Source organism: Pogoniulus pusillus, chromosome Z (genome assembly GCF_015220805.1).
Source record: "Pogoniulus pusillus isolate bPogPus1 chromosome Z, bPogPus1.pri, whole genome shotgun sequence".
Lineage (NCBI taxonomy): Eukaryota > Metazoa > Chordata > Aves > Piciformes > Lybiidae > Pogoniulus > Pogoniulus pusillus.
Window position 1 is genome coordinate 10,823,088 of NC_087309.1, and position 26,394 is coordinate 10,849,481.

The following is a 26,394-nucleotide window of genomic DNA, read 5'->3' on the forward strand; positions in this document are numbered from 1 at the left end:
GATGATCCCAAACTGAGAGATTATTTTGAATCTCTGGAAGGACAGGAGGCCTTGCAGAGGGATCAGGATAGTCTGGAGCATTGGACAATGATAAATTAAATGAAATTTAGTGGTGTTTGGCATAGAGAGGGAACAGTGCTGAAGATTTGATGCAATGACATTTTGCATTGCATCCCTGGAAGTCACAGAGTGACACAGCTGGTATAGATTTAGAACATCTCAGAAGCAGGAGTTTGCTAACAAACAGCAGTGCATGGTATAAATCAGAATTGGTACTTTCTTAACAAAGACACACACAAAAAAACCTCCTCCAGAACCTTAAGACTTAGGTGACTTTGAAGTTTTCTTTTGGATATCTCAGATAACCAAGGTCATCCAAAATGGCCCTTGACACTAAGTTTCCAGAACGATTTGCTAACTTTGAGTTTGCCCCTGGACTTTCCTCTCACCCTTTGTGCAGTGCTCTACCACTTGTGGAATGGGGGCTTTCTGGAGACGTGTGGAGTGCAGCAGCAGGAACACATCCCACTGTCAGCACACAAAGAAGCCTGATCCTGCAAGAAAATGTTATCTCCGCCCATGTGCTAGCTGGAAAACAGGAAATTGGAGCAAGGTAACTTCATTCAGAGCTGTGTGTGAGCAGTGAACTCTCCTGATTTCAAAGAGCAGGGGATTATAAATATGTCATTTTAAAAATAATTATTGACTCAGTGAATGCACACATGATTCTCAGTTGACCCTTCAGCACTAATTAGCTAATTTCCTGGCTTAAGTTATTTATGGAAACACATCTGCTGTGAGTTTTGCTCTTCCTGCATGGGGGTGATGCTCGTTAACTCCTGAGTCTAGAGCTAAAGCGGTGTCCGCTCTAAGTGTTCTGTGGCTACCCTAGAGCAAAGCTGTACATATTCATATGTGGCATCTTTTTGACCTCTGTTTCTAAGGCATATCCTAATATCTAGTAGCAGAAGAGAATTTGGGAGAGGCAGCTAACGTGTTCCATTCTACTGGGATGGAGAGAGATCGTTTACAAAAGCCAGAGAAGGGTGACAAAGCTGGTGAAATGCCTGGAACACAAAGCCTATGAAGAGAGGCTGAGGGAGCTGGGGGTGTTTAGCTTGGAGAAGAGGAGGCTCAGGGCAGACCTCATTGCTGTCTACAACTACCTGAAGGGAGGCTGTAGCCAGGTGGGGGTTCGTCTCTTCTGTCAGGCAAGCAGCAACAGAACAAGGGGACACAGTCTCAAGTTGTGCCAGGGAAAGTATAGGCTGGATGTTAGGAGGAAGTTGTTGGCAGAGAGAGTGATTGGCATTGGAATGGGCTGCCCAGGGAGGTGCTGGAGTCACCATTCCTGGAGGTGCTGAAGAAAAGCCTGGATGAGGCACTTAGTGCCATGGTCTGATTGACTGGCTAGGGCTGGGTGCTAGGTTGGACTGGATGATCTTGGAGATCTCTTCTAACCTGGTTGATTCTATGATTCTGTTCTGTGATTCTGTAGTGAAAGGACGAGGGACAATGGCTTCCAACTAGAGAAGAGCAGATTTAGATTGAATGTTAAAAACAAGTTCTTCACCATAAGGATAGTGGAACACTGAAATAGGTTGCCCAGAGAGGTGGTTGGGACCCCATACCTACAGATATTGAAGGTGAGGCTCAAGAGGTCTCTGGACGAACTGATCAAGTTGAGGATGCCCCTGCTTACTGCAGCAAGAGTTGGACTAGATGACTCTGGAGGTCACTTCCAACTCAGGCCATTCTGTGATTCTGTGGTTATCTTTTACATGACATGTTCTGTTCCCTATTCATGTAACCTCTAAGTTCTACATCATGAAAACAAATCCAAAAGAATTACTGGGGAAAATGGCTTCTATAGATAGGGTCTTATTTGGTTCAAGTTATATACACAATTATGGGGCAGAGACGGAAGAGAGTCCAAGGTGGAAAGTGTAGCCTTTCAGTTCTTGCAGGACTTTCTTGGTTCTCAAATCTTGATACATTTTCATAGAATAGAATCACAGAATCAGTCAGGTTGGAAGAGACCTCCAAGATCATTCAGTCCAACCTATCACCCAGCCCTCTCTAATGAACTAAACCATAGCACTAAATGCCTGATCCAGTCTTTTCTTGAACACCTCCAGGGATGGTGCCTCCACCACCTCCCTGGGCAGCCCATTCCAATGCCAATCACTCTCTCTGGCAGGAACTCCCTCCTAACATCCAGCCTAGACCTCCCCCAGCACAACTTGAGACTGTGTCCCTCTTGTTCTATTGCTGCTTGCCTGGCAGAAGAGGCCACCCCCCACCTGGCTACAGCTTCCCTTCAGGTAGTTGTAGACAGCAATGAGGTCAGCCCTGAGCCTCCTCCAAGCTAAACAACCCCAGCTCCCTCAGCCTCTCCTCATAGGATTTGTGCTCCAGGCCCCTCACCAGCTTCATCGCCCAGAACTGGACACATTCCAGTATCTCAACATCTCTCTTGAATTGAGGAGCCCAGAAATGGACACAGCACTCAAGGTGTAGCCTGACCAGTGTTGCCTGCATGCTGTTTAAAAGCAGAGCTTCGAACAGTGAATTATCTCTCAGAGTGTCTCAGTATGTGTCTTTGTTTGCAGAAACTGGTTTGCAGTGGGACTAGAGGGTAGAATCAGACAAAGAGGTGATTACAGATACAAAACATTTGCTGTATTGTTGAGCTTTTAGACAACAACATTGGTTTCTGCATGACTCCTGAGAAGTTCAGGAAAGGCCATGGCTTTACATAACCACATTTAATCCTTCAAAATCGATTTTAAATTACCAGTCCCAGTTGCAGTAGGTCATATTTTAACTTTACTTTTGATTCATGATAGCTACTGTTCTTGCAGCAAGTGGATGATAGTTTTGCCACAGAGGAGTGGTTAGATACCAGGTTTAATCATGAAATGTTACAAGAAACATATTCTTTCAAATGTGAGTCCAATTGTGAAGCCAATTTGCAATGAAAGGTCTTTCCTAGCAGATTTTTGTTGTCAAACCTTTTTATGTCACCTTATCACAGGAAGATGGCTGTGTTCTCCTGCTACTGTAGAAGAGCCTTCTCTGTTCCTTTTCTCTTATTTCATTGTGCACCTCCTCAGAAAGAGAGGTGCTTCAGACCTGTTCTTCCAGTCTAAGTTTAAGATTGTTTTAATGTATTTTGGGACTCTGTGTACGCTCAGTTTCTTGCACAGTCATTATCTGTCCCTTGTTTCTATCCAGAGGGACAGAAGCTTCTGTGAACAAGAGTTTGGACTCCTTTTTCCACCCACTGTTCAGCTCCTTAGGGAAGTATTATATTCAGTTTACATGTCAACTGATGAATGCTTATTGATGCAAAAGAAAACAGCATCAGTTGTTGTATTGCATCGTGGTGGTAAAAATGAAAGCTGATCTGAGGTTATTCAGTGGCCTTGGTAGAACTGCCTTTAATCCTGGATTATGGCAAAATAATTAGATGTGTATTTATCCTTATCCTCAGGGTAGCATATTCAGCTCTTCCTGAGCAGCTGGAGAGGTCCTGGGCTTTGGTAGGTGAAGACAAGGGCTGCAAGGATGATTAGGGAACTGGAGCATTGCCTTATGAGGAGAGCCTGAGTGACCTGGGGATTTTTAGTCCGGAGAGGATTGAGAGGAGATTTAGTAAATGTCTGTAAATATCTGAGTGCTGGGGGTCAGGAGAGGGGGGTCAGCCTCTGCTCACTTGCTCCCTGTGATAGGACAAGGAGCAAAGGATGTAAGCTGCAGCACAGGAGATTCCATCTCAACACAAGGGGTAACTTTACTGTATGGTCATAGACTACTGGAACAGACTCCCCAGAGAGGTTGTGGAGTCTCCTTCTCTGGAAACTTCCAAGGCCTGTCTGGATGCATTCCTGTGTGACCTGAGCTATATTGTATGGTCCTGCTCTGGCAGGGGGATTGGATTTGATGATCTCTTTGGGTCCCTTCCAACCCCTGACATTCTGTGATCCTGAAGCGCAACCTGATGCTGCTGCATGAGGTCATGAGCAAGCTCTGGGGAGAAATAGGAGACTAGAAAGTCTGGCTTGGCTTGCCTATAGTGGTCCAAGATGAAAAGCTCTTTCACAGGCAGTGAGTGAGGCTCAGGATGTCTCTCCCATTCGCACACCCAGGCTGCTTTTATGATATGGATCCTTCTGGTGCCACCAAGAAGCAAGAGTGAGGGTGGGAACTGCTGCTGTGGGATGCATGCACTGTCTTACAGTGTTAGCAGTAGTTCTACTCTACAGGCTGAGATGAGGAGTGGTTTTAACAGCCTGAGCAGTCTGCTGCCATGGACACAGACCTCTCCCATGGCTTGAATGACAAATCAATTTATGCAGCTGGGCCTCTTTCTTCCCTTCCTTCCTCAGAATCAACTGAAGCAGTGACAGTTTCCATGTCTTCATTGTATTTGTTGCCTTATGACTCTTTTGCTGTGAGATTTTTGGAAATAGCTGGCAGAGTTTCCTAATGAAATACAGGTTCATGTTATTAACATAAGTTCCAGTAAATAAAGGGAAATATTTATGTGCTGTGGTCTGATTTGCTGTGATGAAACTCATGTTTTTTAATCCCAACAGGAGACTGTTGTTACAGCAAACTGGAAAATTTCCTTGTGAGTCAGGATGCTCAAAGAATTGGCTGTCCCCTTCCCGTGTGACTGGGAAAGGGACAGTCCCTCAGCAGAGCATCCTTTGCAGATGTGCCCCTTTCTGTTTTGTGTGCAGTGCTCTGCTAACTGCAGCGGTGGTTTCAAGACACGAGAGGTTCACTGTGTTGATGTTCATGAAAAGCGACTTCTGAGGCCTTTTCATTGCCACTTACTCGGATATAAACCACAGCTCAGCACTGGCTGTAACTTGGAGCCTTGCTTGGAGTGGCAAGTGGAGCCCTGGAGTAAGGTATTACTCTTCAAAGCTAGATTTGGGAATGAACGATTTGCTGTCAGCTGACAGTGACTGTTACACACCATGCTTTCACTCAAAGGAAGACACACAGTAACACTCAGAGCCTGTGCAGTCCTAATGTATGGTTGTAGTGAGCGGTGCAGTCCTAATGTATGGTTGAGCAGTGTCCCTCAGTGGAGTGGCTGGAGAGCAGCCAAACAGAAAGGGATCTGGGGGTGCTGATTGATACCCACCTGAACATGAGCCAGCAGTGTGCCCAGGTGGCCAAGAGAGCCAGTGGCATCCTGGCCTGCATCAGGAATGGTGTGGTCAGCAGGAGCAGGGAGGTCATTCTGCCCCTGTACTCTGCACTGGTTAGACCACACCTTGAGTACTGTGTTCAGTTCTGGGCCCCCCAGTTTAGGAGGGACATTGAGATGCTTGAGCATGTCCAGAGAAGGGCAACGAGGCTGGGGAGAGGCCTTGAGCACAGCCCTATGAGGAGAGGCTGAGGGAGCTGGGATTGTTTAGCCTGGAGAAGAGGAGGCTCAGGGGTGACCTTAATGCTGTCTACAACTACCTGAGGGGACGTTGTGGCCAGGAGGAGGTTGCTCTCTTCTCTCAGGTGGCCAGCACCAGAACGAGAGGACACAGCCTCAAGCTACAGCAGGGGAGATTTAGGCTGGAGGTGAGGAGAAAGTTCTTCACTGAGAGAGTCACTGGACACTGTAATGGGCTGCCCGGGGAGGTGGTGGAGTCGCCGTCCCTGGAGCTGTTCAAGGCAGGATTGGACGTGGCACTTGGTGCCATGGTCTAGCCTTGAGAGTTGTGGTAAAGGGTTGGACTTGATGATCTGTGAGGTCTTTTCCAACCTTGTTGATACTGTGATACTGTGAAAATTATCCTAGAGGTTTGTGAGACTCCCCAGCATCATTCTTCGAATTGCATGTGATACACAGCTAGAGCTGTAAACTGCCATGGCCCAAAAGAGAGAAGCCTGGAAGAAGATTTGTTTTAGCTGTCCTGCTGGATCAGTAATTATGATTCATTCAGACTGATTCCTTTTGCTGCTATTTTAATGTTGCTTTCTCAATACAATTAATTTAGAGATTCCCTTTACACTTTTGGGCTGGAATTTTATGGTGCTGGGGATTGAGGGCAAAGATAACATAAATCTGACTTTTGGGTGACTTGGTAATATAAATCTGTGCCAACAAACTCATAGACTGCCAGGCACATATTTATGTCAGCTAAAGCCTGTGGTCTGATTACATTTTAGTGATTACTCCCACCAAAAGCAGCTTTAGGGAGAAGTGTTTGTGGCACTGTGGGCCTGATGCTTTGGATTTCAAGGGATGTAATCACATTGCTTCTTTATAGGATGCTGACAAATCACACCTGCAATAAGGACGAGAGCAGGGTGCAGGTTTCCTGTCAGAGCTGGCACAAGGGCTGGAACAATGACAAATGGACAAATGATTGAAGCCACTTGTCACTTAAAACAATTCACAGAAACACTTGTCTAACCCTGGCAATTGACATGGTAAGGGTACTGGATAGAACTGGATTTAAAAGGTCCATTTACCAGATGTCAAACTCTGGTCCTCTGCCCATGGGGATGCAATTCCTTGTAGGGCAAGAGCAGTGCAGTATTCAAAGTATATCTGGTGTCTTACTTCACGTCAGTGTGGGAAATCTCTTGCATATTTCAAGCAGGTTCTGCTGCTGCTGACTAACAGTAGAGTAATACTACAGTGTGGTCAAAAGAATGTTGTGGTGGTTTAGGCTGTAACCCGTCCCCCCACACACACTTTAGAAAATGCCCCAGCTAGCTCAGACGGACTCTGGGAACATAAATGAAGCTATTTATTTACAGCAGCAAATATACAAGCAGCTATTTACAATATATACAGTTATATACAGAAATATACAAAGGGTAAACAATACAGAAGCACAACTCCCCTCCCAGAAACCTGAGTCCCCAGGAGGGGCTCTCAACCACCCCAGCACCTCCCCCTGCCCCTCTCAACCTTACCCCAATCCTGAGAAAGAAATAGAGGTGCAGCCAAGAGGTTAAGGAGCAAGGTTAGTGGCAGTGAGGTTAAGGAGATGTGGCTCGGTCTGTAGGCAAAAGCAGAGTGAGAACAAAATGGAGAATGTTATCTAATGTCTACTTCTTGTTCCCACAGTTCTCAGTGGGACTGTGAGAGAAGAGACACAACCATGTTTTCCTTTTTCAGCCAATTATCTAGTTCTTCTTACCAAAACATTCTAGCCTGCTTCAAACTAGCACAAATGTTTAAAAAGTTACCTGTATCCCTATCTTTAGATGAAGCTTTTATTGGCAAATAATTCCCTTTATTGAATGGACTGGGTGTATTTTAATGTCATATCTCATAATTTGTGCCTTCTTCAGTACCTATCACAGATTAACCCCGTAAACATGAGACTTCCAATCTCATTCTTGTTAGAGAATTTACTGTTGCCAGCAGTGCTGCAGGAGCAATTCAGTGTTGCCTTTTCTGTGTTGCCACTTCCATCTTGTCCTATATTACTTGTATTAATATGTGTCAGGATTACTTTACCCCAAGCACTTTGGTCTCTTTCCAAGCCTGTAATGAAATGAATGTCACACTGCAAAGCTTTTCTTTGTACATGTCCTGTACAAAGACTTGATATGCAGGCTAGCCTGTACATCTTCCTAAATCATAGGCATCAGGGACAGGCTTTGTCTTACCTTTGGGCTCCCCAGATCAAGAGAGACAGGAATCAGTTGAAGAGTTCAGTGGAGAGCCATGAGCTTGACTCAGAGACTTGAGCATCTCCCCTTCACAGAGAGACTGAAAGCCCTGGAGCAGTTCAGCCTAGAGAAGAGAAAACTGAGAGATCTGATCCATGTGTGTCTGGGGGTGGGTGTCAAGAGCCTGGGGCCAATCTCTTCTCGATGGCCAGCAGCTATAAGACAAGGAGCAACAGCTACAAACTGAGACATAGAAGGTTTCACCTCAGCTGCTGAAAGGCCTGGAACACAAACCCTATGAGGAGAGGCTGAGGGAGCTGGGGTTGTTTAGCCTGGAGAAGAGGAGGCTCAGGGCTGACCTCATTGCTGTCTACAACTACCTGAAGGGAGGCTGTAGCCAGGTGGGGGTTGATCTCTTTTTCCAGGCAACCAGCAATAGAACAAGGGGACACAGTCTCAAGTTGTGCCAGGGAAGGTACAGGCTGGATGTTAGGAGAAAGTTGTTGGCAGAGAGAGTGATTGGCATTGGAATGGGCTGCCCAGGGATGTGGTGGAGTCGCTTTCCCTGGAGGTTTTCATGAAAAAACTGGCTGAGGCACTTAGTGCCATGGTCTAGTTGACTGGCTAGGGCTGGGTGCTAGGTTGGACTGGATGATCTTGGAAGTCACACAGTATCACAGTATCATCAGGGTTGGAAGAGACGTCATAGATCATCAAGTCCAACCCTTTACCACAGAGCTCAAGGCTAGACCATGGCACCAAGTGCCACGTCCAATCCTGCCTTGAACAGCTCCAGGGACGGTGACTCCACCACCTCCCCGGGCAGCCCATTCCAGTGTCCAATGACTCTCTCAGTGAAGAACTTTCTCCTCACCTCCAGCCTAAATCTCCCCTGGCATAGCTTGAGGCTGTGTCCTCTCGTTCTGTTGCTGGCCACCTGAGAGAAGAGAGCAACCTCCTCCTGGCCACAACGTCCCCTCAGGTAGTTGTAGACAGCATTAAGGTCACCCCTGAGCCTCCTCTTCTCCAGGCTAAACAATCCCAGCTCCCTCAGCCTCTCCTCATAGGGCTGTGCTCAAGGCCTATCACCAGCCTCGTCGCCCTTCTCTGGACACTCTCAAGCATCTCAATGTCCCTCCTAAACTGGGGGGCCCAGAACTGAACACAGTACTCAAGGTGTGGTCTAACCAGTGCAGAGTACAGGGGCAGAATGACCTCCCTGCTCCTGCTGACCACACCATTCCTGATGCAGGCCAGGATGCCACTGGCTCTCTTGGCCACCTGGGCACACTGCTGGCTCATGTTCAGGCGGGTATCAATCAGCACCTCCAGATCCCTCTCTGTCTGGCTGCTCTCCAGCCACTCTGACCCCAGCCTGTATCTCTGCATGGGGTTGTTGTGGCCAAAGTGTAGCACCCTACACTTGGAGCTATTGAACCCCATCCCATTGGACTCTGCCCATCTGTCCAGGCGGTCAAGGTCCTGCTGCAGAGCCCTTCTGCCTTCCAACCCAGTCACATCTGCCCCCAGCTTAGTGTCATCTGCAAACTTGCTGATGACTGACTCGATGCCTACATCCAGATCATCTATGAAGATGTTAAAGAGGATGGGGCCCAGCACTGATCCCTGAGGGACACCACTAGTGACAGCTGCCAGCTGGATGTGGCACCATTCACCACCACTCTCTGGGTCCGGCCCTCCAGCCAGTTCCTAACCCAGCACAGAGTGTTGCCATCCAAGCCGCGGGCTGACAGCTTAGCCAGGAGTTTGCTGTGGGGGACAGTGTCAAAGGCCTTGCTGAAGTCTAGATAGACCACATCCACAGGCCTCCCCACATCCACCAAGCGGGTCACCTGATCTTAGAAGGGTCTCTTCCAACCTGGTTCATTCTGTTCTATTCTATTCTAAAATGAGGAGAAAGCTCTTTGCAGTGAGAATGAGAGAGTACAAGAACAGGCTACCCATAGAGGCTGTGGAGTCTTTCAAAATCTGCCTGGATGCATTCCTGTACAAACTGCTTTAGGGGATCCTGCCTCAGCAGGGGGGGTTGGACTCGATGATCTCTGTAGGTCCCTTCTAACCTCCCAAGTGCCGTGATTCTGTCATTCTGTGGCTTCAAATTTCTAAAAGAAGAATATTTCCTGCTGTCCTTGTGGTGTGTTTCTGGGTTCTTACCTATTCCCAACTCTCCCCTTAATGATTTGTATACCTCTTTTGATAGTGTTCGCGATCCTGTGGTGGTGGCCAAAAAAAGCGACGTATCTACTGTCCAGAAGAAGGCTACTGTGACTGGACAAACAGACCCAATGCCATTGCACTGTGTAACAGGCAACCTTGTGTGCATTGGATTAACCAGGCATGGGGATCGGTAGGATTCAGTTCTTTGTTTCATGTGGCTTGTCATCATGAGTGTTGTCCATTTGTCTGTGAACCTGAGAGCCAATGGCAAGTGTAGTCTCTTAACCATACCTGGAGCTACAATGAGAGATCCTGTGAAAAGATGGCTGAAGATTTCAGAGTCATCCCATCTTGGTTCTTTCAGGTGACAGAGAGCTTTGGCTTTTTCATTGCTGCATTAGATATCATTGGAAGGTTGGTTTGTTTTTTCCTTTTCTGATAAAAAAGGAGATGCCATTGACATTGTTCCATTACTCCACTGTTTGAAACTATCGAGGGGTGGCTGGGTGACCCCTAAAGCACCTTTGTGGAATGTTGGGTTTGCCAACACAAACAGAAATTCTAAACTCTGACATGTGGCCTTCTACGTTGGCATCTGGAAATCTGACTGACAACTATGAAGTGTGTCTTTTGGGAATCTTCAAGTATCAGCAAAACATAGAACAGAATAGAATAGAATAGAATAGAATAGAATAGAATAGAATAGAATAGAATAGAATAGAATAGAATAGAATAGAATAGAATAGAATAGAATAGAATAGACCAGGTTGGAAGAGACCTCCAACATCATCCAGTCCAACCTATCATCCAGCCCTAGCCAGTCAACTAGACCATGGCACTAAGTGCCTCAGCCAGGCTTTTGTTGAACACCGCCAGGAATGGTGCCTCCACCACCTCCCTGGGCAGCCCATTCCAATGCCAATCACTCTCTCTGGCAAGAACTTCCTCCTAACATCCAGCCTAGACTTCCCCCAGCACAACCTGAGTCTGTGTCCCCTTGCTCTGTTGCTGGTTGCCTGACAGAAGAGACCAACCCCGAGCATGTTTGGTTATAAAGAAGCTGGTATATTTAATAAACATTTCCCTCCATTTTTCTTAAGAAACATATTCATATATTAGAAATACTTATCAAAGGACAGGAGAACATAGAGAGAACATTAAAAGCCAGGAGCCACAAATAAGGAAACAATGGAGAGTCATTTAACACAGAAAATGTAATTATTTGGTTTTGACATAAAGCCATTAGATGTGATATGGGTATAACATAATCACAGAATGTGAATCATAGAATGTCAGGGGCTAGAGGGGACCTCTAGAGATCATCTGGTCCAGCCCCCCCTGCCAGAGCAGGATCACCTAGAGCAGATCACACTGGAATGCATCCAGACAGTTCTTGAATATCTCCAGAGAGGGAGACTCCACAACCTCCCTGGGCAGCCTGGTCCAGTGCTTTGTCAGCCTCACAGTGATAAAATTCTTCCTCAGGTTCACATGGAACCCCCAATGCCTCAACATCCACCCATTGCCCCTTGTGCTGTCACTGGGCATCGCTGAGAAGAGGCTGGCTCCACCCTCCTGGCATTCACTCTTAACATATTTATAAACATTAGACCCCTCAGTCTCCTCCTCTCCAAGCTAACAAGCCCCATCTCCCTCAGGCTCTCCTCACAAGGAAGATGTTCAACTTGTGTAATCATTTTTGTGGCTCTCCAATGGACTCTCTCAAGCAGCTACCTGTCCTTCTTGAGCTGAGGGGCCCAGAACTGGACACAATACTCCAGATGAAGCCTCCCCAGGGCAGAATAGAAGGGAAGGCGAACTTCCCTTGACCTACTAAGCACACCCCTTCTAATACACCCCAGAATGACATTGGCTTTCCTTGCCAAAAGAGCACACTGCTGGCTCATGGCCATCCTTCCATCCACCATAATGTAGAAGTAGTATATCTCTAAGACTTAATTATGGAAGCAAAAGTGCTGGGACATGCATTAGATAAAAAGACCTGAATACCAGAATGAATACCGACTGTTTTACTGGTTATTAACCCCATTTATTTTACTGCTCAAAAAAACTATTTTAAACATTCATCTGAAGTTGCCACAAGAGTACCTGAGATCTTTTACTGTAATTCATCTTAGTGATATTGTGGCTTACGAACAAGAGGTGTACATTAGAGAGTGTATTTTGCAGAAGTACCAGTCCTGTCTTCACGTCTTGCATGTCATTAGCTCACATTTTCTATCTGTTGGAGTTATTTACCTTGCTGGCTACTATTTATCTGAGTAGAAAAAATAATCTTAAAATTAACTGTAACTCTCAAACGCTCTGTGCTGTCAGAAGATTTGAGTGCATTTACAGAATGGCACAGGAACATGTTTTGGTAATGTTCTTTTTTGAAATAATCATCTGTGTGCAGCCAGAACAAGCATCTGGCAGTTGTTTGTGTGGCCATAAAGAAAGGCTGGAAAGCATCCAGGAGGAAAGGGACCTCGGGGTACTGATAGATAGTAGGCTGAAGATGAGCCAGCAGTGTGCCCAGGTGGCCAAGAGAGCCAATGGCATCCTGGCCTGCATCAGGAACAGTGTGGCCAGTAGGACAAGGAAAATTCTTCCCCTGTACTCAGCCCTGGTCAGGCCACACCTTGAGTCCTGTGTCCAGTTCTGGGCCCCTCAATTCAAGAGAGATGTTGAGGTGCTGGAACATGTCCAGAGGAGGGTGACAAAGCTGGTGAGGGGCCTGGAACACAAACCCTATGAGGAGAGGCTGAGGGAGCTGGGGTTGTTTAGCCTGGAGAAGAGGAGGCTCAGGGGTGACCTCATTGCTGTCTACAACTACCTGAAGGGAGGTTGTAGCCAGGTGGGGGTTGGCCTCTTCTCCCAAGCAACCAGCAACAGACCAAGGGGACACAGTCTCAAGTTGTGCTGGGGGAGGTCTAGGCTGGATGTTAGGAGGGAGTTCCTGCCAGACAGAGTGATTGGCATTGGAATGGGCTGCGCAGGGAGGTGGTGGAGGCACCATCCCTGGAGGTGCTGAAGAAAAGCCTGGAGGAGGCACTTAGTGCCATGGTCTAGTTGACTGGGTAGGGCTGGATGCTAGGTTGGACTGGATGATCTTGGAGGTCTCTTCCAACCTGGCTGATTCTATGATTCTATGAATACTCTCCTACTCCATAGGACTGACATTTCACATCATCCTCTGTGGAAAACAGTCCTTTCAACCTGGTTACACATTGCAAGAGGCTGCATTAACACTATTTACACCTCCACTGTACCCTGCCAAATCTGGCCACCATGTACCGTGGAGGTGTTTGGAAGGAGAATGCAGTACACAAAGTACTTTAGTGTCTGGTGCTGGATCATACAACAGTTTTGTCTTCCCATCACGTTAACGCCTTGAGTGCTGGTGTGTCACACAAGCTCTGTGTAAAAGACTTTCACATGTGCTAAAATTGCTTTTTTTCAGTGTTCTGTTTCTTGTGGAGGGGGCATTCAGCAAACAACTGTGAAGTGCATAAACACAGAAACCAATGAAACCGAAGAGGACAGTATGTGTGTGGATAAACCCAAGCCCACGGACTATCGCAAGTGCAATCTGCAAGAATGCAGGAAAAACACAGGTACAGTAATACATCCACAACAGACAGCTTCCAAAAAGCACTCCTTTACTGCAGTAAGTGGGAGCTGACCTGATTTATCAGGTGCTTGTGAATGGTTACTGGTCAGCCTCGCTTCACTGTAGGATCAGAATCATTCCAGAATCACGTTGTCATGTTCTCCACCCTTACTAGCCTCCACACTTACTGGCCGTGACAAAGAATACAGTTTGCTGAGCATGCATCCTGAATTTATGATTGTTGCGGAGAGCAGGATTAATTCGTGGCCGAGTCGAGAATTTATCAAAAATAGATATTTTTTATTTTTACAAAACCCGCCCCCACAACTATATATACAAAGATTAATTTCGTTTGATAAACAGGTTGAGTTGCATGAGAAATCTACGAGGATACCATTAATAATCTGACTATATATATTTGGAAGTCAGTTTTTGGAAAAGGACTCAGCTATTAATTAATAGTGGTTTCTTACTAAATTAAGCTAAGCCAAATAACTCACTCAGGCTGGCTCGTGCGGTCTGTCTTCCTCCTCCAGCGGCTGCAGGAGTCGTTAAGGGTCGTTAAGGGTCGTTAGGCAGACAAAGGTGTGTGCCTAACAGTAAAGCAAATCCTTGGTCTCTCTGCAGTCCAGGCACAGGGGAGTGGGCGAACTCAGGCAGAGACATACATCCAGGCACAGGCAAAATCCAAAGCGGGAACCCCAAAGGCGGGAAGACCCCCAATATTTATAACCTTCGCTAGACAAAGGGCAGAGTTACCACACCTTAGGCGCGAAAGCGCACGGCCAATCCCAGCCTGGCTCCAGCCGGGAACTCACGGGGCAGTCCTCCCCCCCTTCACGGGGCAGTCCCCGCCCCCTTCACGGCTGCAGGGCAGGCAAGGGGGGGGGAAACCAGGCGGCTTTCCCCCTTTCCCCCCGAAGTCCGGGCAGGAGAGGAATTTAGGGGTACAGGACTCCAGGACATCCCACCCCGGTGGTAATGAGCATCTTTGTCTAGAACTTTAGTGACAGGTGATCCCCCTTCAATTTAGGAACCTATTAATATATATATATGGCTTAGCCTTTTCCAACATTAACAATATATAACACATTAATCGCCCCAACAATATTTAACAATACTTAACAAGGCTTAACAATAGCCCAAACAGTATTAATAAAGCTACACAGTCCATTTGAAGATTGCTCTGTTCCTGGTAGAGCAACCAAGTTCATGGCAGAGCCTTAGATGCTCTGAGTCCATGGCTGGAGGTCACAGTCCGTGGGTCCGGATGCCATCATCCACTGGCCACCCCGGTGATATGACTCCATCTCTTGTGTAGCTGGTTCTCCTTTTCCCAGGTGCTGGTCAGGTGGTCAGGAACTGGTCCTCTGCCTCGACCTTAACCTGTAAGGAGACAAAACCTGGCTCGGCCTATAAAGGCCAGGCTTGACAATTAATAATTGGGGACGATCCACCGTGTACTGATCCGGTGGCCTTTTCCATTTGCATCCAGGGCTTCCCAGGCATATAAGCCTCTGGGTTTACCCAGTGTCATTGGCACCACCCCTATAGAGGGTAGCCTGACAAGCACAGGTTGGCCCACTTGCATCTGGGACAAGGATTTATCCTTAATTCCCCCTGGCACAAGGTCACTGTCCACTACTGGCTCAGCTGGGCAAAAGGCCTTAATCTTGGGGCTTCCATAGCTTCCCCAACGATTATTGACTGTAAAGACTGCTTGGGCCAAACGCGAGTCCCAGCCACCCTTAGACACATTTGCATGTCTTTTTATCAGGCCATTTGCCCTCTCGACAATGCCATTTGCCTGGGGGTAATACGGGGTATGAAACACCCATTTCACCCCTTCACTACGTGCCCAGTCTTGCACTGAGGTTGCAGTGAAGTGCGATCCATTGTCGCTCTGGATGCACTCAGGCATTGGCAAGATGCCGAACCAGTGTTTGAGAGTCTCAACGGTTTGAGCTCTCGAGGCTGCACTGGTGGCAGTGGCCATGGTTAGACCAGAGACCACTTCTACGCCAACCAGTATGTATTTTTTTCCATGCGATGGCTTGAGGGGTCCCACATAATCCACCTGCCAGGTGTTCCAGAGACTTTTGTCCTGGCGGATATGCTGGGCTGGTGCAAGGTTTGGGTGGTTGGCCTTCAGCCTTATCTGGCATTGTGGACAGGCTGAAACAATGGTCTCACATGTTGAGAGTGAGACTGGCCATCCCCGAGACCTGCACTCATAGTAGAGATCAGCTTTGCCTGAATGTCCCCTTTTAAGGTGCAACCATTCAGCTAATCTCTCCCAATCCTTTTCCCCACTGCCCACTACATGGATACGTGCCAGGTAGTCAGCCTGCTGATTCCATTTTGCAGCAGGGGTTTCCTTCTTAGAGTGCCCTTTGACCCACCCCACCTTGATGGGTCTCGACCGGCCTATCTCCAGCAGTCTCTGCCAATCTCCAGCTCTCCAGACCTTGGTGCTGCCAATCTCCCATTGATTTGCCTCCCATTGGCAAATCCACTCCGTAGCTCCCTTAAAGGTGGCATAGGAGTCTGTGTAGATGGCTTTGGCACCATTTTCTACAGCTAACATGAGGGCCCGCAGTTCACCCACTTGAGCACTGCCTTCACCCTCCTCAGTAACAGTCCTGCCTGTACTGATTTCTAAAGCTGCTGCTTTGTAATGCCACTGTGAGCCCGCTCTCTGGGAAGAGGCATCGGTGAACCACACTCCCTCAGTGTCAGAGTCTGTGGTTATCTCTGGAGCTACGTCTATTGGAGATGGCTTATAGGGCTGCCCCAGTAAAGTTGTATCTGGATTTACTGGCTGCTGAAGTTTGGACACCTTGGCCGGGCCCTCTCTTAGAGGCATGAGCTGGGCAATTCCCTCTAAGTAGGCATACCACTTCCTTACAGTGGATTTTTGGGCTATCTCCTCTGGTGGAGGGGATCCCTTGAGAATTGGTTTAAGCAGGAGGAAAGGTCCTTGCACCACAATATCCTGTGTGGTGCGAAGCTTCTCTGCCTCCTTAACAGCCCTTGTAAGGGAAAGGAGCCCCTTTTCCCATTCAGAATACCTCTTCTCAGTGTCCTTGAACGCTGTAGAGGAAAACAACAGGGCTCTAGTGGGGCCTTTAGGTCCCTTCTGATAGATTCCACAATAGGAAGCATGTTCAGAGAAGCCCCATTCTGCCCTTAAGGGGTCCTGTGGGTGTAGTGGGCCCAGTTTCTGGTAGGCCTTTAACTCGTCCTTAAGGGTTTTAAGGCTCTCACCGTGTTTTGCTGTCCAATCCCAGGCCCTGTGCTTTTTCAGCAGATCATACAGTGGCCTGGCAATCACCGAGAAGCCGGGAATATGCTTCCTCCAATATCCAAGGGTTCCCAATAACTTCTGCAGTTCCTTTTTGTTCCCGGGGATTTGGCCCTTTTCAATTTCCTCCAGGGTGTCAGCAGGCACTGCCACTGCTCCTGCTATCCACCAGGCCCCAAGGAATTTGATTTCCTGTCCTGGGCCTTGGCACTTGGCAGAGGGGATGTCTAACCCATTCTGGGTCAGCAGTTCCCAGATGGCTTTTGCTACGGAGCCCACCTGGTCTTTGTTGTCCCCACCCACTAATATGTCATCTATATATTGATAAATGACAACGCCTTCTGGGACCTTGATAGTGTCCAGAAGCACTGCCAGTGCATTGTGGGCAATGGTAGGAGAGTGCTTGTACCCCTGGGGTAAACGATTAAAGGTGTACTGAATCCCCTGCCAGGTAAAAGCAAACTGAGGCTTATCCTCCTCTCTCAGGGGAATCATGAAAAACATATCCCGGATGTCCAGGGCAGCCATCCACGAGTGGGATGCAGCCTGAATGGCTGTGACCACTGAGGTTAGGCTAGGCACTGCTGCTGCGAGGGGAGGAGTATTAGCATTCAGCTTCCTATAATCTATTGTTAGTCTCCAGCGCCCATCCGGTTTTTTAACGGGCCAGACCGGGGAATTATATGGAGAGTGAGTCCTACAGATTATCTGTCTCCTCTCCAAGTCGGCAATCACCTCAGAGATGCCTTGCCTGGCTGCTGCAGGTAAGGGATATTGAGATGCATAGGTGATGCCAGCTTGAGGTAACGCTGGAGCCAACTGCAAGGTGTTTACATGGGCTGTTCTCACCTTCCTTGACTCCACCCCGTAGGCACCGAAGCTCCAAAGAGAGCCGTTTGGAAGGTGCCACCTCTTGCCAGCCAGCACATCAAAACCCAATATATTCCCCGGGTAGGGGCTTAAGGCAACTTCCACCAAGGTGCTGCGTTTGTCCCCTGGGAGCCACACCCTTGTTTTAGCTAGGTAGCAGCTATCAGGTGCCCCTGTAACACCTTGTATTCTTATCCTTTTACGGGATGGATGTATCCCCAGGCTCTTTGCCAATTCTAAGTTTAAAACACTAATTTGAGCACCTGTGTCAATTAGGAATTTTACGGCTGCTCTACTGGGTCCAGTCGGGATTAGGATAAAGGGCTCATCGTTGTCAGACCATTGACAGATGTTTACAAAGCGGTGACAGAGGCCTGACGCAGTCACCGCCTCATTTAGTTTTTTGACTCCTGCCGGGAAGGCAAGGAAGAGTTAACCTTCCTGCCCGGAGAAGCAGCTGAAACAGTCGCGGGGGGGCTGCCGCGTCTGGGCGTGCTGCTGCCGCTGGCCCTGGGCTTCTCGCGGCAGCCTCTGGATTTTGCAGCCGATTGCTGAAGGCACCGCACTAGATCCTTCAGCTGCCAATCTGCCAGCTGCCTTAAAACAGATTTTGGTACCCCTAAAGTCAGGGCTTGTCTATACCAACTGTTCTTTTCTCTGGGTCTCCAGTCACTCTGTTGGTCTCTGCTCCTTCCCCTTGGCAAGAAGCCTGCAAGACCCGTCCCCCTGGGGGGGCAGTCCTGCACTGGCCGGACCTGCCTGCGCAGAGTCCTGGGATTTTCTGGGGGAGAAGCACGAGACTGTCTCTCCCCAGCCCCTTTTCCTTCAGGAGACCCAAACCCAAACTGCAGCCCGTGGGCATTCAAGTCGGTTAACAGTTCAGCCCAAGTCATTACATGCTCTTTAGCATCATCATTCTCTGCATTTTTTCCAAGCACACGTTCAATTTTTTCAACATTCTTCATTACTTGGATTTGCAGAGTTGCTGGCAAACCCTTCATAATAGGGTGCAGTCTCTCCGGGTCCACAGGGGCATAAAACGGGCAATCATAATGTCCCTTATCATATATAGCCTGGACACAGGCAAGTCTGCGGAGAGCAGTGATGAGCTCAGAGGAGCTGGTGACCTTTAGTTCCGTCGGCTCCCCCCGGTAGGCTGGGTGGACACTGCTTGCCCAGTAGGCTATCCGAGCGGTGAGGCTGTGTGTCCCCTCGGGTTCACGTGTCAGGAACACATCGTCCCCCCAGTCTCCAGCAGCTTCCTGCGAGTCTAGAAGGACACGGTCCCCACCGGCTCGGGACACTCGATACACATAGTCAGTGACTGAGTCCCCAGGATCTCTCGCATATTTGACTTGTAAGTCACTGAGCTGTGCGTCTGTGAACTGTTTTTTGATCACGGTGGTCCCTGCAGCGCCTTTCCTGCCCTTCACGGACTCAGTCCTTATTACCGGCAGCACGTGCTTCTGCACCGCGGCGCCCTCCTCACCGGAGCTCTCTTCACCGCTAGCCACGGGGAAGTCCGGTCGGGACCTGCGCTTTCTGCATGGCTTTGAGGCTTTCTGCTGCGCAGAGGCATGTGCAGAGGAATTCTCTGAGTCTCTAGCAGAGTCTTTTGTGCCTGGTTTCGGGGAACTCCTCTCCCCCGAAGAGCCCCTCGGGGCATTCTCTGCCTTTCTCCCTGATTCCCGCGAATCACTCCATTCAAATTCAGACACGGAGACCGAAGAGGTAGTGTCTGCAGGCGTTACAAGCCTTTCTTTCATCTGGGCAGTCAGTGCCACGGTCAGGCTCTTTGTCTGCGCCAGCATGCTTTCCCAGATACTTTGGCTTTTAGCTTTTTCTGCTAATAAATCCTTTTCCAAGGCCTGAATTCTTTTTTCATAATTTTCAAATTCGGCCAGAGTCTGGGTCACGACTGACCCCAGAACAACAGAGAAATGCTCCGTTGGAGACTCAGGAATCACAGGGTCTGAGCGCTGAGCTAGTTTCTCCAGGATTTTCTCCGGATTTTTACAATTTTTCTGAGCCCAAATTAAATCAAGTCCTGTGATTAGGCATCCCTTTTCTTGTAGAAATTCTATGATTGAACTACCCTGCATACACTGCGCCATAATGTTGCGGAGGGCAGTAATAATTCGTGGCCGAGTCGAGAATTTATCAAAAATAGATATTTTTTATTTTTACAAAACCCGCCCCCACAACTATATATACAAAGATTAATTTCGTTTGATAAACAGGTTGAGTTGCATGAGAAATCTACAAGGATACCATTAATAATCTGACTATATATATTTGGAAGTCAGTTTTTGGAAAAGGACTCAGCTATTAATTAATAGTGGTTTCTTACTAAATTAAGCTAAGCCAAATAACTCACTCAGGCTGGCTCGTGCGGTCTGTCTTCCTCCTCCAGCGGCTGCAGGAGTCGTTAAGGGTCGTTAAGGGTCGTTAGGCAGACAAAGGTGTGTGCCTAACAGTAAAGCAAATCCTTGGTCTCTCTGCAGTCCAGGCACAGGGGAGTGGGCGAACTCAGGCAGAGACATACATCCAGACACACGCAAAATCCAAAGCGGGAACCCCAAAGGCGGGAAGACCCCCAATATTTATAACCTTCGCTAGACAAAGGGCAGAGTTACCACACCTTAGGCGCGAAAGCGCACGGCCAATCCCAGCCTGGCTCCAGCGCGGGAACTCACGGGGCAGTCCTCCCCCCCTTCACGGGGCAGTCCCCGCCCCCTTCACGGCTGCAGGGCAGGCGAGGCGGGGGGGAAACCAGGCGGCTTTCCCCCTTTCCCCCCGAAGTCCGGGCAGGAGAGGAATTTAGGGGTACAGGACTCCAGGACTATGATGTCACAACTAAGTGAATGAATCTTCCTGTATTGACCTGGTTTAGGTAACTCAGAGGGTCCTCTGAGGGCTGTGAAAGAACATGAAATGAGTCCAAAGCTGTTATGAATTTAGAGAGTGGGCAGAAATAATTTATTTTACTCCCAAAGGCAGCAAAATAAAAATGCTTTTGCTGAATTGGAGAGGAATACAGAAAAATATATTTTAAAATGTACAGGAAAAATATATGGAATACAGGAATCCTTAACACCTAATACAGATACAGGATATGTGAGGATTCCCCCAAAACCATCCCCCAGCCAAGCTACACCACCAAACCCCAGTGCTTGCTTTCTTCTCCCCCCTCCCCCCATTGTCTCTTGTTAGGCTGAAGCAAGTCTGATTGAAAAGCAAGAAATTCACTGCAGCCTTAGAGGCCACAGGCAGGTTACTCCCCCATGGTTACCAGATAAGACTCCCTCTAGAGAGCCAAAGGAAGGGAGAGAAAAGAGAGAGGTTTGGCTCTGTTGCCCACTCAGTGATAGCACACACTGTTGTCCACAGTGATAGCAAGATTATGGGATTGAATAACAAAACCTAAAATTTCTGGAGTCCACCCCCTAGACCTCTCTGGTCCTCCTGGGGAACTCTATGGCACTTAAGAAGGGGACCTGGGCCAAACCACCACAAAAGAGATGCCTTTTCTTAAGAGGAATATCCCTATGACAACTGCAGCTTCTGAACTGGGAGTGCAAGCAAGTGACATGGGACAGGTATTATATGAAAAATCTGACTTTTAGTAAACCCGAATACTGGTTTGGTACTGTGAATTCAGTGTCCCACAAGGTGCAACTGTCTCCAGAATGAAGAAGTGGAGAGAATCACTGTAACCCTCTTCTTATAGCTGAGGACCTGCATGTGGTACTCTCTTGTGAAAGATACATGTCCTGGGCTGTCCAGGCATGATCCTATGGTTCCCTTCCCTCTGTCACAGTGTGTGTGGGGTGGGATGTAGAGCACAGGGAGAAGACAAAAGGCTTGGAGACACCCACCTTGAGGGTCCAAGACTTTCCCAGACTTGTTACTCCCAAATAAAGGAAAGCAAGCTCCTGACTTCACCTAATATGGTCAAGTCTGGCAAAATGCCTTTCTGATTCGTGAATTTGTGTGGCCAAGTGGCCCATTACTTTTGGGCAAAACAATAAGTAGGCTTCTGCCACATGTTTGGGTTTTTTTTGCTTTTGCATTTGCCTTTGCTTTGCCTGCTCTGCCCTGCCACATTATGCTCTGCTTTGCTTGCAATGACTTTCAAGACACCGACAGAGTTCCCTTCAAGCTTTGGGTGTCTTGAAAAGCCTCTCTCTAAGAAATTCTGTAACTAGTTTCTATCAGGGACACAGTCTCAGGTTGTGCCAGGGGAGGTCTAGGCTGGGTGTTAGGAGGAAGTTCTTGCCAGAGAGAGTGACTGGCATTGGAATGGGCTGCCCAGGGAGGTGGTGGAGTCACTGTCCCTGGAGGTGTTCAAGAAAAGCCTGGCTGAGGCACTTAGTGCCATGGTCTAGTTGACTGGCTAGGGCTGGGTGCTAGGTTGGACTGGATGATCTTGGAGGTCTCTTCCAACCTGGCTGATTCTATGATGATTCATTTGCTAGTTATTTCTTAAAGTGTCCTAGGTTTGCCTGTTCCCTGTGTGTGTAAGTATCCAAACCGTGTGTTCTGAACATTGGAAATAAGTCTTCTGGTGAGATTTAATGTTACTAAACAATTTTCATAGTTATTAACAATCTTCACCTGCGTATCAAAATTAATATCAATTATTAATGTTGCATAATTTATAACACACCCCCATGTGGTAATATCTGACTAAATCTGATGTGTCAGTTTATTAATGCTACTGAAGACCCATCAGCACCGTAATACGTGCAGTACCAGTCCCTGGCTTACTCTTTTGCTGTGGAAATTGAAGCCTAGTCAAGCTCAACATGTAGTTGCAGGTTCCTTGTCTGCCAGCTCTGCACGGCTTTGTAGCACACTGTGAGCTTGTCTTAAGAGCATTATTACAAGGAAGCAAAAGTACCAGACTCAAAAATAGTTGTTGCTAGACTTTCTCTGGCAGTTCCCAGAGGCAGAAATGTTAAAGTGAAAAACTCAGATCATCTTACTGGGCAGTAATACAAGAGCACTGTTTTTTATCCAAGACAGAAGATCATGTGAAGTTTAGTGAGACCTGTTCACTTAGAAGTCCTAAATTTTCATGGAGATCATGCTGACCCAAAACACAAAAGAAGGAAAAGGTATCATAAATAAGAACCTTAACAGGCATAAAGCAGTTTCAAATTCTAGGCATACAGATAATTTATCATCAAAATACAGCTAATTCTTCTCATCTTCTCCACCACAGGGCTGCCCTGCAGCAAAGACCAACTGTCAGTTCACTTCTGCCAGAGGCTGAAAGGCATTGGCAAGTGCCTGCTGCCGTCAATACAAACTCAGTGCTGCTTCACGTGTAGTCATCCACAAATCCGTAACAAAGCAAGATACTGGGGTCAACGGGGTCTCAAACAACAAAATTACACCAAATCTAGAAGAAAATCACCTCAGAACCAAGAAAACAACAACCAAGCTGTTCATCACTAGTTGTTTCTTACCTAGCCGCTTTGAGTAGGGCTTCTATTTACAGGTTTTATGTTCCTTCTGCTTTGTTGTTTTTTTTTTTTCCTGGACCATTGAAAGTAAATGAAAAATCTGTGATCAAAACTGGGAAAACACATTAGAGTTACCAGTCCTAATATACTGCTTCAGATTCTTTTCCTGTCATAGCCTGAAATCTGTAACAAAATTTGCAATGTACCAGCAGTTAGTACTTCCTAAGCACACATAGAGGCTAGAAACAAGCTTGCAAGAATCAATTGTTTTTTTTCAAGTGAATGCTTTAGTTGTTCCTTCTTCGTCTCTTTTCCAACACCTACTTGAAACAGCAGCACTGCTTACTCCAGAGTGCTGAGTGAAGGTAGCCCATGGGGCAGTGGACACAGACCTGCGCTGCCCCATGGGCCCCTCTGTGTTCACCCACTTTTGACTACTTTTAGGAATCAAGATGAAGTGGCAGCATTTCTCTGAATTGTTTTCTTACTAGAGAAATGTAAAGGCAGGGTTTTGTGACAACTGATTACAATATGCAGGCCAAACACAAACGCTGTGTGTTTTCAAAAGAAAAGATGTTCACTCGCTGCTTGGCTGAACTGCTAGAGGATTCTGCAGCAATTGCCACTCCTGGCCACTTTTCTTCTATTGCAAGTCACCTGAAAACCCCACCAAAGGCAGGCTTTTAATTTCCCAAATACCTTTTGAGCTGCATTTCTTGGTGCCACGAAAGTGAAGCTGTTTGCATGGATTGTAATTTACAGCCATATTCAAAGACGATAGAGCTGTTGTTTAATCCAGTATCTACTAGTAGAATCTAAGCCCATAGCCACAAAAAATACTCCTGTCACCTCAATCACAGCAAACTTTTCCCCCCAGAGTAAATCCTTGGTCATAGTGATAGTGAAAGCACCTGGGACAGGAGTACCAGACTCAGAGCATCTGTATAGCTCTAGGCCTCAGACATTAGAAGAACAGGAGCCAAATAGTGTATCTGTTAGCTCCTGAAGAATGTGGCAGGGCAAACTTCAAGGAGACCAGACTGGGCTTTGAAGCAAAGCTGGGTGTTTTCAGAATAGCTGGACAGATCCTGACGTTTAGAATGCTTTGAAATTGAGTACAGTTTGAACATCTTGATTCTTTGAAAATCTCAGACTTACTTCCTAGCTATGTGAGAACTTGAGATGGTAATACAAGGAAATGTCACATCTTACACAGTGCGGAGTGAGACACACAGCTGTGAATCCAAGTGTCACTGTAGTTACAGATCTATTACTAGCAAAAGTCCTATCTCTAGACAGAGCTTTATGAAAGCTAATAGAAGTATTTGGGCCTGACTATAATGTATTAACCTAAGGATGGCCACAAGTCTGATTGCCCTTTTTCACAGGTTTGTAACCTTTGTTTAAAGTCACTTGGCTGCTCACTTCTCTTGAAGTCTCTGGTAGTTCAGGATGTGCAGCACGTAAGGTTAGGTTTATTCACCTCTGTGGTGGCAATATAGCCTCAGTTATAGGTGCTGATAAAAACTTAAAATCCACTGTCAAAAACATGGTGCTAGTATACCACATGGGGGATGGCTTAAAATGGTGCACGTGCATGCATGTATATATATATATATATATATATATATATATATATATATATATAGCATATATATAGCATGTGTGCACATACTCTTAAAATGTTACATGTCCATGGTGTTGCTGGCCAATACCAGACATTATTCTTTTTTAAGTTTCATAATGTGCTTATGTTCTTCCAAGGTCCTGAATGTCTACTGATCCTTGAGCAATAAAAATATGAGCAGCTGAATCATGTGAAGGAGCAGAGATTTCCCATTGGTTAAGGAAGCATTTGGACATGGCTTGGCCTCAGGCTGTATTGTGTAGACCAGAACCTGTCCTGCTACATCCAAGGCAGTCCTCTGGCAGCCAAACAGCCTTGACTGGTGGCCAGTGGCAAGGCTTCTGATGTTCCCAGCAGCATCTTCTAGCATTTGGGCAGGTTGAGTTTAGATTAATTTCAGAGTCAGACTCTTCTGTCCTCAGAGGCATCTGCAATGTTTTATCCACACAGGCTAGGAGAAATGGGCCATCAGTTATGAGGGGTAATGAGAACAGAGCTGACTGAGTAGATACAGCAGAGGTGGGAGGAAAAGTGCTTGGGAGGATTGTCCCTTCCAGTGCTTCTTAGGGCTGGTGTGGAGTAAAACCATTTCTGACTTCACTGTATATTTCAGGGAGCTGTAATTTCATTTAAAATGGATGTAAGTGAATAAATTATATTACAGGCATTAATCAAAATATTTTTTCTATCCAGGGAAGCACAATCATCACTGTTGCTGAGCTTAAACCTCTAGGGAAAAAAAATAACCTGTGACAACAACATGAACTGTTTTAATAGAGCAGTGCCACTGGTGTATTTTACCTACACTCATCAGCCAGCTGTCTCCTCTATGCTAATAATCTGTGCAGTCATCTCTCCCGTCCATTTAACAAGATTTATTTCTTACTGCATAACTGTTTTGTTAAAGTAAAGGTAGATTTACTGTCCTGGCTCAGATGGTCACTATTCTCAAAACAGGATAGACTATTAAGTGCAGAGGCCTAATATCATTTTATTGTATTAGCCTGAGACACATCAGCTTCAACAGGTTGCTCAGGAGAAAAAAAGAAAAGAGAAAGTGTATTGTTCTAACATTTTGAGGTTTAAAAAGCAAACTATGATGATTTACTTGTTTCAAGCTTCAATAAATGGCATTGTTTATGTCTGATGTCTTCTGGTATTTTATGTTTCCAGTGTGAGCACATTCATAAGATGGAATTCCAAGGAAGGACAAAGCTTAGGAAGTATCTTTTCTATTTCAGAGGCATCCTTGCCACTGAGGTATTTTCATGGTTGACATCCAACACAAAAGAGATCATTAAAAAAGGTCAGGGGAAAAAGACAAACAGAGGATAGTAAAATATACAGGCCACACCTTGAGTACTGTGTCCAGTTCTGGGCCCCTCAATTCAAGAGAGATGTTGAGGTGCTGGAACATGTCCAGAGAAAGGCAACAAAGCTGGTGAGGGGCCTGGAGCACAAACCCTATGAGGAGAGGCTGAGGGAGCTGGGGGTGTTTAGCCTGGAGAAGAGGAGGCTCAGGGGTGATCTTATTACTGTCTACAACTACCTGAAGGGACATTGTAGCCAGGTGGGGGTTCGTCTCTTCTGTCAGGCAACCAGCAACAGAACAAGGGGACACAGTCTCAAGTTGTGCCGGGAGAAGTATAGGCTGGGTGTTAGGAGGAAGTTCTTGCCAGAGAGA

General features: G+C 46.9%; 1 protein-coding gene across 1 annotated transcript in view; it reads left to right on the plus strand.

Annotated features, from left to right (window-relative positions):
* ADAMTS12 (ADAM metallopeptidase with thrombospondin type 1 motif 12) overlaps positions 1-23,075 on the plus strand; it is a 257,252-nt gene extending 234,177 nt beyond the window's left edge. The window contains exons 20-24 of the mRNA XM_064176516.1: positions 461-613; positions 4,749-4,922; positions 9,869-10,015; positions 13,289-13,442; positions 22,840-23,075. Of these exons, the coding sequence (XP_064032586.1) occupies positions 461-613; positions 4,749-4,922; positions 9,869-10,015; positions 13,289-13,442; positions 22,840-23,075 (864 nt within the window). The remainder of the gene's footprint in view (positions 1-460; positions 614-4,748; positions 4,923-9,868; positions 10,016-13,288; positions 13,443-22,839) is intronic.
* The last annotated feature ends 3,319 nt before the right edge of the window (positions 23,076-26,394 follow it).